This window comes from Leptinotarsa decemlineata, unplaced genomic scaffold, assembly GCF_025532065.1.
Source record: "Leptinotarsa decemlineata unplaced genomic scaffold, Ldec_3_MD MMD2_tig00026361_RagTag_RagTag, whole genome shotgun sequence".
NCBI classification, from domain to species: Eukaryota; Metazoa; Arthropoda; class Insecta; order Coleoptera; family Chrysomelidae; genus Leptinotarsa; species Leptinotarsa decemlineata.
In genome coordinates, this window is record NW_027412704.1 from 2600235 (window position 1) to 2616218 (window position 15984).

The 15984-nt window shown below is 36.2% G+C and overlaps 2 protein-coding genes across 5 annotated transcripts in view; both read right to left on the minus strand.

The window, feature by feature from the left end:
• Positions 1-5092: 5092 nt before the first annotated feature.
• Positions 5093-10012, minus strand: LOC111517548 (endoglucanase). 3 transcript variants are annotated; one of them, XM_023173740.2, is made up of 2 exons: positions 9855-9912; positions 5093-5857 (listed from the first exon to the last, which is right to left on the minus strand). In XM_023173740.2, the coding sequence occupies exons 1-2, from the start codon at positions 9895-9897 to the stop codon at positions 5169-5171; spliced, it is 732 nt and encodes a 243-aa protein (XP_023029508.2). In that variant the 5' UTR covers positions 9898-9912; the 3' UTR covers positions 5093-5168. The 3 variants fall into 3 exon arrangements, with proteins under 3 accessions (XP_023029508.2, XP_023029507.2, XP_023029510.2); XM_023173739.2 differs by lacking the exon at positions 9855-9912 and adding an exon at positions 7149-7302; XM_023173742.2 differs by lacking the exon at positions 5093-5857 and adding an exon at positions 7491-8354 and having other exon boundaries at positions 9855-10012.
• A 1919-nt stretch (positions 10013-11931) lies between these two features.
• The window catches only part of LOC111517552 (endoglucanase), a 28262-nt gene continuing 24209 nt past the window's right edge, over positions 11932-15984 (minus strand). For both annotated transcript variants that reach the window (XM_023173743.2, XM_074184928.1), the window contains exons 2-3: positions 14019-14225; positions 11932-12719 (exon numbers count right to left, since the gene is read on the minus strand). In XM_023173743.2, the coding sequence (XP_023029511.2) occupies positions 12043-12719; positions 14019-14225 (884 nt within the window). In that variant the 3' untranslated portion in view covers positions 11932-12042. The remainder of the gene's footprint in view (positions 12720-14018; positions 14226-15984) is intronic.

Genomic DNA, 15984 nt, shown 5'->3' on the forward strand with positions numbered 1-15984 from the left:
TGAGTGGAATGTTTTCAACCATTGGTAAATAAGAGATTAAAGGCTCGTTGTAGATTTATAGCATGTAGATAAGCTATTTTTATTTTTATCATCATCATCAAAAGTGCCGGATAAGCATTGAAAATATTTTCAGTGAGAAAGGACCGGAATTTTAACTGAAACAAATATTTCATTAGAAATCCACTGAGAATTCCTATTTACTAGGACTTTTTTTTCACATACTACTCTGTTAAAAAAAAAATAAAGTTAATTTTAATTTTTTTTTCAAAAAAAATCATTTTATTCATCAATTTTTATTATTTTCCCTTCGAAGTAGTCTCCCTCAGATATAATACACTTTGGGTTTTTTTCCAATCCTTGAAACATTTTTGATATGCACCAGAAGGTGCATATCAAAAAGGCAATACACGACGGACTGTGGCTGCTCATCATTTTGGGGTTCAACTCAGTACGTTTCGAACTCACCTCCCTTATTTGGAGAACTGCGTTCATGTGGAATAAAGTTCCTGAGAACGGTTTTTCAAATAAATTTAATCCCCAGCTTATTCAAATCCAATGTGAATCGCTACATTCTCACAGGTACCACTCTTACAAAGTTAAGTAACTTTGAAGTCGATAACCGTTTTTAAAAACAATTTATTTTACTCAAAATCACAATACAAAATTTCTAGAGAACATCTCACATCGAGATCTGCAAATAGAATGAACAAAAAGTTATGAAGATAATCGTTTCTGGATCCGAGGTGGGAATCTGCAAGCACTGCATTTCCTTGGATAGTCTGCAAAATCTCTTCACATAACTTGCTCGTGTTTTGAATTCGAAAAAATGTATGTTCCTATCCATATGTTATTATACATATTTTCCACGAAAAAAAAATCAATACCTGACAGCCTAAATCGCCAGAATAGCTGTAGGTACTCAGATATCTTCCATAAGCTATTACACATTAGGTACTGCAGGGGAAGCCGAGGAAGAGGATGAATCGGAAGAAGCTGCAAAACTAGAAAGTTGAACCGCCTATAAGCCAAACCCCATGAGTGATCCACCGCCAATGAAAGATTTTCTGGATGGATCCATGTCTTTCTGGGTTCACCATACACTATATATTTTGCCATAAGGCAGAACTTCGTGGTAGTATCTTAGCCCAATGCCTGAAATAAATGAGGAAGAAATGGAGAAATAACTCGGAGAAAAACTTAGGAAAATGAAAGTTGAACGGTTTGAACCAAAGACAGGGCCATCCACTAATAAGTTCTCTGCCTGATGATGCTTCCCTAGAAGCGATAACCGCAATTGTAATTGTCATAAACAAATTATGGCCAGGAGCTCTCACTTCTCGACTCAAGGGAAAATATTCGAAAATATTCATTTGTATTTTTTTCCTAAATACATGGAACATAATTTTTTCTCATTACTATTACTAGATGTTCAACAGGAATATTCTGTAGCTCCAGAAGTTTCAGAGGTAATGGATATTTCGAGGGCTGAAGGAGAACTCAAACCTGTCACACCTATAGGTGAGAAAGCTGAAGCAGAAAAACCCGAAGAAGAGAAAGAGGAAGAAAAATACGACTATGTTGAAGCCTATGGTTTTTTGAAGTTTTAACTGAAGATTGTTCATTACATTTGTGATAAATATTTGAATGTTTGAAAAAGAATTTGTACCGCTAACCAATGTGAGTGAGGGCCAACAAATGAATGCTGAAGAATTGCAATTTTGTGAACTTGGGAAGGTTGCAACTATGGAAATAAGATTTGGCAGAATCGGAAAGTGCAGCCTATTCAAAATTTTTCAAAATTCTTCTGTTTCAGCTTTGAAGTGTACCGATGGTTGTTGATTTTTTCGAAAAATCAAGATTTGATGCGAGCCTAAATTGAAATAATTTGAATTATAAATATCAAAGTTGACCAATGCAGTTACTTGAACAATGAAATGTTATTTCAATATATTTTAGTACTAATGCGTTACTGAAATAGTGCAGACGACTCACATTCTGTACCAGCAACTTTTCATGCTTAGTGTGGTCATATATAATAATAAGGCTCCGCCCCGAGAAACCGTGGAAAAGCTATATTATATTCTCAGGATATCAATGGTTAGTATATCTCCAGTGGTGTCCGTTCTCAAAATCTTGTTATCTAAATTACCATTTTTTCAAATAAAAGTAGCACTTGTTCTAAGTGAGTTGAACTTCGCCTTTTGTTGTGTCAGCAACTAGCTCTGTAATTTATTTAAATATTTGTATGTAACTACAGCTGGAAAACAATAAAGACGATTATTATTATTGTGAATCTTAAATTCCAGTATGTAGCCTAAAGTTGCCAGCTCTTGAATTTGTACAACAAAGCAGATCGTTCCATGGCATTATTTATATTTTAGGTATTGCTAACTAATCTTGTTTAAGTAATTTCGTTTTTCATTATTCTCAAAGGTCTCCCAATCGGGGTTTTCCAGTTGGTTTTCTAATGTATGGGTCTTTTCTAATCCACTCATCTTCAAAAAATTCAATATTTCCTAATATCTTCACCTAAGCAACCCGTATATTTGAGCTTACTTCCATGTGAATATTGTAAGCTACAGATAGCTAGATTTTCACTTCCTTCATTGTTCCTTGTGTCCTTTATCTTGGGACTTACCCGCTTTTATGACCTTTCCTACCTATGTTAATCCGAACCTCTTTATATCCCTAAAATGACCAATCTGAACCCCCTCTCTAACTACTATACTAAAACCAATAATGATTGAGAGTAGAAGTAAGCCCATTTGACAGCAAATCGGGAACGTGCTTATTAATTTTTGAGAGGGTTAAGAATGAAAGAAAAATTCTTTCATTTCTTTTTCACTTTTGGGTTGCAGCAATTGATAAGTGAACTCTTTATAACTATTCTCAAGCTTTCGAGTAACTTAAACTCATCGTCAGGGGTACTAGAAAATACAAATTACCAATTTTTGATAATAGAATATAATATAAATGTAAATGTACAAATTTTCGTCTAATCTTCAACCTCAGATTCGTCACTGTTGCTACCGCTATCATCAAAGAGAATTATGATTGGTTCAATATTGTGTTCAATACGGTTGTCTACGTCCCACATTTTTTGCTTCTCTTTTAAAACCACATATTCTTTTACTTGCGCCCAGATTAATTCTATTGGGTTTAATTCGCAGTGGTATGTTGGTAACCTTAAAACTGTAATTCCATGACTTAACGCAATTTCATCCACTGCGAATTTTTTATATTTGTCTGTGTGTAATTTTGTTAGCTGAAGTAGTTCTGCCTTTAAACTATCTTTGTTATATTGGATGTTCTTATTAATTAACCATTCTTGAATTGCTGCTTTTTTCCATGATTGTTTCGGTAATGGTTCTAAATGTCGACTATGGTATAGGGCATTGTCCATGACGATGCCAGACCCAGGTTCCACAAGTTGAATGATGCCTTCAAACCATTTTTCAAACACCTCCGCATTCATCTCTTTATGATAGTCGCCTGTTTTCTTAGATTTAAATAATAATTCACCATTTGGTAAAAATCCACTGTCGCTTCCTATATGCGTAACTATCAGACGACTACCTTTTCCAGATGGCTGTTCTAACCCAACTGACAAACCTTCAATAAAGGCTTGTCGTGCACTTGTTATATTACCATCCTGCCATACTTTTTTGACCGTATGTCCTTGGTTAACCCATGTCTCGTCCATGAAGTACAATTTTTTTTTGAGCTTCCGAAATTCGTCAATTTTTCTTAGATAGTTTCTTCTCCATGCTATTAGTTCTTGACGTTCAATGAGAATGCTTTTCCTAAAAGTTGTACACGAAATTTCATTTCGTGTACAAGTTTCCTAAAAGTTTCTTTACCCATTTTTGGGACCAATTCATGACCGCTAAGTGCCTCCAAAACTGTTTGTAGTGTGGGCAGCTCATTTCTGGAAAAGAAACTGTGAATAGTTCTGCGTATACTGGTTTTGGCTTCTTCATCAACTGTGATTTTTTTTTGTCCGCTACTAGTTTTTGGCGTTTGTACGTCCCCATGAATTTCTGCTTCTCTTAGTATTTTGTAAATCGATGATTTTGATACACCGGTATAATCAGAACACATATCAACTAATTTATCTTTTGTAATTGTGGAACTTAATGATGTAGAAATGCCCGGTTGGTTATTCAGAGGTACACACGTAGAATTACAGCACATATGCACAAAGTCATCTTTTGGTGGCTGATGATCTCTTTCAAGACAGTGAAATACTCGCAGTACAATTTGTTTTTCTCTTACTGACCGAGACTCCGACCGTTTTACCTTTTTCAACGTGGAAGGCCCGACCATGTCTCCCATTTTTTGAGTAGTTTGAGAACGGTGTAGAAATATAATTATGTAACGCTTAAACACTAACTAGCACTATTATTTTCACCAATTGTTATCACAACACGTCGATTGCTGACTAACTTAACTGTAAAACGTACAATTCACGCTGTATAATTCACAAACCAATGATACGCTCATGGCTGCAATTACATTAGTGAGGACTGCAACGATGAGATGGAAGTTACGGTAGAGTGACAAAGACAGAAATATCGTTGCGTACAGCGTTGCTACTAGTTGTAATAAATATCTAACACTATACAGAAAATACTGAATTTTAACTGATCAGTAATCAGGAAATGTATAAGTATTACTCATTACAAGCTCATTACTGATTTTTGTCATAAATAATACCTTTTAATCGTACTAGTATTGTGTATAATCTATAATTTGCCACAACCTACAACTCTACTGCTTACTATATTTTGATTCTGCTATAAACTGGTAACGTAAAATTTAGATATGACAACGCGCTTTACTCTCAATCATTATTGGTTTCACTATAGGTGAAATATTTCATTTGTAAAATCACATTTAGTACATTTTGAACCTTGTAAGAGTACAGCCAGAATAAATCTTGCCAATCTTGCCTTGCCAATCTTGCCTTGCCAATTATTTTTCTTATCCTATCTTTCCACAGGAGTTAATGTGTAATTGTTGTGTGCATTGAGCATTCATACTCACGATAAAATAAGTGTGGGTCAAAACAAGTGAAATAAAATAGATACACAAATTCATAACTTCCAGCAAATGCATTCATATCAATATTACTCAACAGTTCGATAAATTTTATTTACAATGTATCATCAAACACGTAGCTCACAGCCAGTAGTATCAACCAACTCTCTAGGACATTCAACTTGGATGAACGTAACATCAGGATTGGGGACTCCTTCCATGAACTGGAACCGGAAATGGCATCCTGGCTGAAGCTGGATTGGAAGCTCGTCACATTCCTCTTCTGTACTTATCCCACCATATCGCGCTCCCCATCCATCAGGAGGTGCGTTCCATTGTTCGGTGCATCCATTGCCAATACCGACACCCCCACCAGGAATAGCGATGTCAAACTGGTTGACAACCAAGTCGCTGCCGGCGTCAGTCACTTGAGCCAGCAAATGTTTCCCAGCAAGTTGGCCTTGGAAGGAAAGAAGCACGCAGCCGCAGCACAGCTGGTAATCGGTGCTGCCTGTGAAGGAAGCTGCTACGTATCCGTAAGCAAGAGTCGAGTTAACTACAAACGGTTGCTGATTGGTGCACATATATGCGGGTCCTTTGTTCTGCAGGTCACATGCCGACATTAAATCTGGGTCCACGGCAGTATCGCCATCGATCCCGCAAGAAGTTACAGGAGTTGCGGATGTATTTCTGAGGTTACCCCTCCATGAGCATGATGGTTTGCAGCAGTCCCAGAATCGAGTGGTGACCCCTGTTCCTTGTTTTCCTCCTGGAATAGGTATTATCTCAGGGGAAGGCTCACTGGTGCATGTAGATACTGAAACATAAGAGAACAAGATAATGTTTGATAGTTCATGAACAGATATGGAGGCAATGACACTTTCATAATGATCTGCGGACGCTCCATGTCAAATAAAATTCGTTATACGGGGGTAGTCTGGGAAGTTTTCGACCTCAATTTTGAAGTTTAAAATTCTCAAAATGTCAAGTAATGATACGGCTGAAGAAAATGCTGATTTGTGTCTCTACACTCCACTTGAAAAAATTTTCTACACCCAGTCGCATATTATTAAAAAAAATATATAAAATTTCGGTTGTTTCTTAGTGCGACTCTGTACAAGCAGCATTGTCATGTAGATCACGTGCACTACGCACGATTATTTTTTGGAGCACTCTGTTGCTTGTTTGGACAGAATATATAGGTACGTAAAAAGGTTTTGAAACATCGTTTGTCGATAAGATTTGTCAGTGTTGGAGATGACGATGAATGTCATCCTTTATATTATTTTCAATTCATCCCCTTGATTGGCACATCCAACGACCAACGAAGAAAAATATTTTTAAAAGTAAATAACCAAACGACAACTATCTCCAAAAACCAAGTGCAGAAACAGATGGAACCGGACTCAATGGAGAGAAATTTTCAAGTGGGGTGCCACACGGGTCGGTTCCTAGCCCACTGCAATTCAGTATTCGCAGTAGAATCATTGTTAAAATAACTGATTTTTAAAAGTACTACGTTGAAACAGTCGATACTGGCCGATACTTGATGAAAATTCATATCAAAACTCCTTATTACAGTTTATTGTATCATTTTCATTATAAATTATATCGAATTCATAGTGAAAATCACAAAATAACCTTAAATGTGTATCTAGTCGTATAATTATGAACAGTATTGTCGATAAATTTTGAAATCAGAAAGTGGGAATATCTTTCTGAAGGTTGAGTGGAAGAAGAATCGTTATCAGATTCTCTGACTATTGTGGAACTTAACCTTTGACATCGCCAAATACAGTGTGTTATATTTCAGAACATCCACGTCTCTCAACGATCCACTGTAGGATCTAGTAAATGCTTGCCATAAAGCAACTACTTTCCTGACTGATACCATGACGGACACCGAATTATCTTAACTATCAGGGAAATATTGTTCAACATACTTATTTATTCTTGGTTTCTAATTCATTTTCACATTATGTGGTCCATACCATGTATTTTTTCAAACTAGACTTGGGTAATTCACCGTTACCATTGTGAGATATAAATCAAAGTGTTTACATGCTTCTATTACTCGTATCAGTTTCAAATTGATTTGCTCTACTCACCATAACCAAATATGATCAATGCCAAAACAATTACGTGCCTCATGTCGAATCTAACAAACACGTTAATCTGAAACATTTGTTGGCAAAAATCATATTTATCTACGTCCGCTTGAAAAATTTCAAGTGAATATCACATGAAATAATCTCGCATGTCATTCAACCTTCAATATTTGATTGATTTTGTTTTAAGACCCTCAGAATGCTATTCAATTGTAGATAAAAATACATTTCTACATAATACTGCTGTATATCAGCAATTTATATTGTTCACATTTCACATTGAATAGTTTCTGGACGAAGCAGAACTTGAAAATACACCACAATCTTAATGACAGACAGATAGACGGACATATATTTTTATAATGGTTGCTTCACTATTTGTATACGTTTTTTCTCGATCAAAAATGAATGAACTGAGGTTTGATAAAACTTGTTTTATTTACAATTCATCTTTACAGCACATGAAATCAATGTCAACTGTTACGAAATTCATTGAAGCTTGTCATTGACTCCACAACAATCCAATCTACTACTTCAAGTTACAATGAGATCTGTCAACTATCTCCTTCGGGCACTCTACCTGCACAAAGTTGACTTTGGGAACAGGAACTGATTCCATGAACTCAAATCTGAAACGACATCCATCCTGGAGCTGCCGAGGAAGCTGGGCGCACTCAGCTTTAGTACCGATTCCTCCGTATCTCTTACCCCAGCCATCAGGAGGAGCGTTCCACTGGGAAATGCATCCGTTGTTGATTCCCACACCCGTTCCTGGAAGAGCAAGATCGAACTGATTGACAGCAGCGTCAGCTCCAGTGTTGGTTATCTGCACTATCATTTTCTTGTGGGACAGCGCTCCTATGAAGGAAAGAAGTACGCAGCCGCAGCACAGCTGGTAGTCGACCTTCCCTGTGAAAGAGGCCCCTGTGAAGCCGTAGGCAAGGGTTGAGTTCACCACGAAGGGTTGCTGATTGGAGCACATATAAGAGGGACCACCTCCGCAGTTGGACATTGCTTCCGGGTCGATGACGGTGACGCCATCTTTTGCGCAGGAGGAAACGGGGTTGCTGGACGTTTTCCTGAGGTTGCTCCTCCAAGAACATGATGGCTTGCAGCAGTCCCAATATCCTGTAGTAAAGCCAGTACCCCTTAAGCCTCCGGGTACGGGAATGATGTTTGGGGAGTATTCCCCGGTGCTTGAAGCAACTGAAAAATAATGGCAAAAGATGGCATGATTCGAAGCCAAAATAGTTCGCTGATTTCATATATGTTGATATTTGTATAAACACATATCAATTTTCCACAAATATTTGAATCGAGTATTGAACCGACTACAGATTTCTAGAAAAAACCGTTATATTATACAAGCACGGCTTTCCGACCTAAGAGGGCAGTTTAGAAAGTGAATCGACCGGTTAAACATGGAATTCAAATAGTGGAAATGAATTAAGCGTTAGTGGTTAATTGTTGTGAATAAATTAGTTTGAGATTAGTGAAATATTATTGGAAATAAATTTGCTCAAGACAGGTTTTTCTTTAATTTGTCACAATATGTTCCCGAATAAAAATCAGAAAGATATCTAGAGGAAACTGCATCGATTGTTGTTCCATGTCTTGCGGTAGGCTCATTTCAGTTATTATTCATTTGTAGTTCCAATTTATCTTGCAGAAAATTCACCAAGAGTTGGCCATCTATGGACGCGAAATTGACATTGAAATCTGCTTCTAAAATTAGAGGCAACGTATGATAGTTTCCTCGTGATTCTTCAGAGGGTAATTGACCGTAAATGTGTCCCTGTTCCTCTTTCTCTCTTGCTCCTACAAGTAATAAACGAAACGTAACTCTCTCTCTATCGTCAGTTTTCCGTTGGAAAACGCTTCGTTTTCCAATGGAAAGCTTCCCAAATTAATGCCAAAATAGTTGTCAGTTGATTGGACAAACCACCAACGTCGACATAAAAACCATTCCCATTCCCATTCGCCATTTTGGAACCGTTCTCAAGAAATTGATGTGACTTGACCCCGGTCCCCAATCTACCTACTCCTAGGGTATCAGGAAGATGCTGAATAAGACTTTACCGAAACGTCGTGAAAATGATCCTTGTGAGGATCAATATTACATAATACGGAATGAAACTCGTAAAAACAACCCATCATTCGTGATGGAATTGAATCAGATATCATTCACAGGATTTCTACACAATATAATTATTGAAAGAAGCAAATTTCACTTGGATGGAATATTGTCATCCTCACTGGTAGATATCTTGATGTTTCGCCGTAAGACACTTGCCTTGTTGGCTATTCAGTACTAAATACGGATGACTAATAAGAAAAAACACTCAATTCGTTCATAAAATTCGACTTTTTGTCACGGGATGGGTCGAAGCCATTCATCTCATCGTGACAGTACTTAAATAACGTTCATTTGATTATTCGATTGAATCCCAGCCAAAGGAATCTTGTTTAAATTGAATGTTTGGAATACAAACGGAATAAAAAGAATGTTCATAAGAAAACGATTGTTTCGGGTCGGTTTTTTCTTCTAGTTTGTAACTGAAAGTTAATTTTTTGCATGATTTACACATTCCCACATCTTTTGTATCAAGATGAAGAGGTAGAAAGCCAAAATATTTCTTTCCCATAAATCAAACTTTTTGCATACTTTCATTAGGTATTAGTTTCAGATTGATTTGTTCTACTCACCATATCCAAATATGATCGATGCCAAAGCAATTACGTGCCCCATGTCGAATCTAACGAACACGTTGATCTGGAACATTCGTTGCCAAAAATCATATTTATATACGTCCACTTCAAAAACATCACGTAAACATCACATAAAAAAATTTTTCGTATTTCATCCAACTTCTAATATTGAACCATTTTGTTTTTAAGGCCCATTAAATAGAAAATATCAATACATTTTTAGATATTAGTGCTCTTTATCAGCAAATTACAGGTACAATGTAGATATTTGAAAATCAGTGAAAACGCTGGTAAATTTTCACATAAACAACTTATGAAACAGAACTTCATGCGTTTTTTGATACTCTTCTAATAGTGCTTCTAATAGTGCATCTCAAACATATTAATAAATGAGGTTACAACAACTCAACATGCTCATTGAAAATGAGCTTGATTTTTACTATCAGTGTTCTCAAATTCTGAAGCTTTGCTTTCCAATCTTTTAAAAAAATGTTGTTGAAGTAATAACTTCTAATGGAAGGGTAGACAGCGACGTTACGTAACTCGTTACGGCATCAGTCCATTTCTCTCTCGCATACGGCGGCGGCAGGCAGGCTCCTCCTCTCTCACTCTAGCCCAGACGTCGGACAGACGCTTTTCTCTCCTCTCTTCGCATGACTGAGTGTTCAGTGCGCGATAGACATACACTGTTGACAGTGACCAGTGACTGTATATCTTCAGCGTCATTTTTAATTAATGTCTGATATCTGGAACATTCCCAGATATTTGGAAATTAGCTAAAGTATGTCCTGTATACAAAAATGGTTAAGAATCATTTATAAAGAATTACAGATCCTTATCTATTTTATGTATGTTTTCTAAAATGTTAGAGATTATTTTATATGATCGCATATATGCTTCTTTTCAACGACAACTATCTCAACATCAACATGGATTTGTTACTAAGGGTTCTACTGTTACAAATCTAGTCATTATTACTCAATTTATTCCAGAAGCATTAGATAACAATGGCCAAGTTGATGTTATATACGCGGATTTCTCTAAAGCATTTGATAAAATTGATCATGGTGTCTTGCTCAATATGAGATGAGTTTTGGTTTTTCAAATACTGCCTGTCAGCTGATGCAATCCTATCTGCTTCTTCTGGTGTGCCTCAGGACTCCAACCTAGGTCCTCTTTTGTTTTTATTGTTTATTAATAACTTATGTGAAAGTTTAGCTTGTGAGCGGTTATGCTTCGCGGATGACTTGAAATTATTTCATATAATAATTAAGGAAGTAGGTGATTGTGTAAATCTTCAATCTCGATTAGAATTTCTTGTTGCTTGGTGTAGCAATAATAAATTGAAACTCAATGTGGAGAAATGTAAAGTAGTGAGTTATAGTGGAAAAAAAGAGGTTTATACATTTCCGTATGTAATACAGGATTCAGATCTGCTGAGATGTAATGAGATCAAAGACCTAGGGGTAATATTCGATCATAAATTAACATTTGGTAGACATATTTTACAAAAAGTTTCAGAACCTCTCCGAGCTTATGGTTTCATTGTTAGAAATTGCAGAAACTTTCATAATATTAAAGCCATAAAGCTGTTGTATTTCACCTACATACATTCGAAGATAGAATATGCAAGTATCGTCCGGTGTCCAATCTATGAGTTTCATAACATAGCCATTGAAAGAGTTCAAAGAAAGTTTTGTAAATTTCTAATTTTCAGAATAGATGGTTCTTACCCTGAGAGAGGTATCAGTAATGATGTCGTATATGAACGTATGGAACTTTTTAGTTTTGAGCATAGCATAAAATGTGCGTCGCTCATATTTTTATTCAAGTTAGTGAATGAGAGAGTTGACTGTCCTAAAATTCTTGAACAAATTAACTTCAATGTACCACGGCCAGCTTCACGATCTCAATCCATTTTTAGGCCTCTTAGAGCAAGAACTAACATTATGCTCAATTCCCCAATATATGTTAAAAGAACAAATTTCAATATCATACGAAGAGAAAAGAGAAAATTATCATTATTATTATTAATTGTATACATTTTTTCTTGGTCAAAAATAATGAACTGAGGTTTGATAGAATTCATTTTATTTACAATTCATCATTACAGCACATAAAATCAATGTCAATTGTTACAAAATTTCATTGAAGCTTGTCCTTGACTCCACAACAATCCAATCTACTACTTCAAGTTACAATGAGATCTGTCAACTATCTCCTTCGGGCACTCTACCTGCACAAAGTTGACTTTGGGAACAGGAACTGATTCCATGAACTCAAATCTGAAACGACACCCTTCCTGGAGTTGCCAAGGAAGCTGGGAGCACTCAGCTTCAGTATCGACTCCTCCGTATCTTTTACCCCAGCCATCAGGAGGAGCGTTCCACTGGGAAATGCATCCGTTGTTGATTCCCACGCCTGCTCCTGGAAGAGCAAGATCAAACTGGTTGACAGCTGCATCAGCTCCAGTATTGGTCACCTGCACCACCATTTTCTTGTGGGACAGCTCTCCTATGAAGGAAAGAAGTACGCAGCCGCAGCACAGCTGGTAGTCGACCTTCCCTGTGAAAGAGGCCCCTGTGAAGCCGTAGGCAAGGGTTGAGTTCACCACGAAGGGTTGTTGGTTGGAGCACATATAAGAGGGACCACCTCCACAGTTGGACATTGCTCCCGGGTCGAGGACAGTGTCGCCATCGATTGCGCAGGAGGTAACGGGGTCGGCGGAGGTGTTTCTGAGGTTTTCCCTCCAAGAGCATGATGGTTTGCAGCAGTCCCAATATCCTGTAGTGAATCCAGTCCCGCTCATGCCTCCAGGTACGGGAATGAGGTCTGGGGAGTATTCCCCGGTGCTTGAAGCAACTGAAAAATAATGGTAGAAGGTTTCATAATCCGAGGCCCAAATAGTTCATAGATTTGATCGCTGCTGGTGGATTTGGTAAGTATAACAAAAAAAGCGAGTGTGCTTTAGACAACAATGACTATAAAGAAATACTATTTATTGACTTTCGAGTTTTCGAAATGTTTCATTTCGTTTTTCAAAAATATATAAGATTAAAAACTGGATGCAAATAATGAATTAAAAGAACTCACGAAAATGAGGTTTCAAAATAATATAACATAAATCTACAAACATAAAGAACGATGAAAGATGAAAAATTTGGACAAATATTGAATAATATGCTATATCATCAGAGAAAATGGATCTAAATACAATTTTGATCTATATAGGGTGTCCCATATAAAACTCCGCGGGCAAATATCTAAACAATTGAAAAAAATATTCATATTTCGTGAAAGCAGATGATTTTTGTGTCAAAGGGTCCTCATATTTACGTATAGATCCAGCACTAGGCGTCATCCGTTAGGGCGTCGCAACACCGACGCCAATTTTTTTAATATAACCCAGTATTTTCAATTGGTTTTTGAATTCTGCATTGAATTCTGAATTCAGCTATATAGCACACTTGTAGTTTTCCTTGAATACTGATGAAAAAAGGAAATTTCATTGCTTATTATGAATTGGGCCATGAATAAGTCAAAATGAAAGCAATAATGTATTCATCGATCTGTCAGAAGACCTGTCGGATTTGATGACAGTGTATTCAATTTTGTGTTGGTTTTTCGTAAAATTGAAAAATGGTTCAATTTTCAAATGCAGAAAAGTTGGATATGATATGTATTTATGGCGAAGCAAGAAGGAATTCAAAAGAAGCAATGGGACACCCTGTATAGAGTTATCATGAATGTAATTCCCAGAAAAAAATATTTTCAATTATCAGTTGTGAATTCAATTGAGATAATTTAGGAGGTAATTATTTTTATTATTTAATCGAAAGTTGAAACGTAATTTTAAATTCACGGGACATGAATGTGAAGGAGAATAAACAAAGAAATAGAAGATTATACAAAGAACTAAAAATCAATACTGCCGTTTTATTAAATGGAAAAATGGAAGATATTTATATTTTTAGGGCAGGTTAATTTTTAGGAAAGAACGTTTTTGGCTTTTTACTTTTCCACCTTTTTTTGAATTGATCGCTTCCTTCCTTTCTTTGGTACATTCCCACATTTTTTATAACAAGATGGAGAAGTGGAAGTCAAAAACTTTTTTTCCAAAAATAGGTACTAAGTAAAGTTTTGATTCTTGCAATCACTTACCACAGGCAAATAAAATGAGTGCTAAAGCGGTTTCCATGTTGAACGCGTCAGATAAGACTTCTAGAAAATTCGTTCGTGATTCCTTTTTATCTGTATCCACTTCAGAAAACTCAAGAAAAGAACTAATACAATAATCCGACGAATTTTTCCATGGCTTATATTTTATCAGAGTACAGGGTCGAAATTGATTATCTGGTCCATACGATACTGAAAATGTCGATGCTGTTCAAACAAGATACACTACGGTTAAACTAGAATAAGGATTGTTTCTGAAGGAAAACGAAGATTTTCTTCAAGCGTAAACTGCAGTTTATGCTTGAAGAAGCTATTGTATACAGAAACACGTGTCGCGGTTTTTGTAAAACCCTTATTGGGAAAATCATACAAATAAACTGTATTGATTAGTTGTTTAATATGGATTTTCATCAAGTATCGGCCAGTTCTATTCAATTATTCTAATGAATGGCCAACTGGATTTGAATAGATCACCATTATTGAACTTGTTTTCTTAAAAACCGAGAAAGAATTACTATTGATGTGAGGTAATGTGCTTCAGGTGATCATACAGGTACCTTAGGTAGAGGTATAGGTAATTTTTTGTAGGTATTCTCAATTATGGTAAACTATGAGTAAACTAAGATCATTCTTCATCTTCAAGTTGAGTTAGATAATACTTGATGAAGCTAATAGAACAGCTGTCTTTTCAAAAATTGGAACTATCCTCAAAACTCCTTTCTCACTTCAATAAATGTTTGAAGGATACCTGTTGCTCTCAGTAACGTCCCTAAGAAAATGTTTCTCGATATCGTATCTTTTTTCAGTGGAATGTAACAAGCCTATAGACCAGGAATTCAATTCCTGCCATTTTGTGTTGTTGACAATGTTGTGAGCTACCAGGAAAAAAATTGAAAGTACTGGTATTCATACATATTCTTCCTATAGACAACAAACAGGCATGATGACGTTGCTTGTGACGTCACGTTCGAGTAGACTACATTCAAACACTAGGAGTGAAGTAACTTGGCTTGAAATCTCTTGATGTTTTTTGTTCAATTGTTCTATTATTTTACTGTAATTTCATTTCAGAGTTTTTTTGCTTGATATAATTGTTATTTTCAGCTATTCTTTTCAATTTTCATTTGTATTGGTTCCTTCAACAGAAAAACCAATTTATTAAATAAACTATGAAATAATAACACTTCCAAAATACAAATCATGAAATTGGCGCTCCAGGGCGAATTCATTGATTCCAGTGGCGCGTTTGCTTTTTCAGCTGCAGGCAAACCCAGAAAAACATGCAGCACCACATCATCTGAAGATCTGGATCTGCCAATGTCCTTTCACTCATAAAACAAATGTAGGGTGTCTCCAGAGGCTCCAATAAATTCAATACATCGCCAGAACACTTAGTGGCACGACTATCGTCAAATTTAAACCAGTCCGTTTCGCCTTTGACCAAGGCGTAATAAGGACCAGATTCAACGCCAGAACCACAGGGAACAATGACTGAATGAAGATTATAAAAGTGGTCTGCTAGATTGATGTGTTTATTTTTTCGAACCTTCGTGAAAGTTTGGTGCTTCCGTCAAAGGAGGAGCCATGTTTGAAGATCATCAGTGTTATTATTAGATTGACTGACAAAAATAGACAATGGATGTTCGAACTAATGGAATTCATCATGAAACATTGTCAATCACCTTCACACAAACTTATCTTTTATTTTGTCTTCTTTCGTTGTTCTTTTTTCTATATAACTTTTTATAAAAACTTGAAACATTCAATCATAGAAGGATGTGTATTGATGCTAATACTTCGTTACGGTTTCAAAATCACTACCTCAATTTTAAGTAAACCTCTAGTAGATTTTATAATGGAGAAAGGGAAAGTATATAAAATTCCACATAGTTCATAGTTTACATGAAATATAACAAAAATTATTTATTTCGTATTACGATTTATTATGACC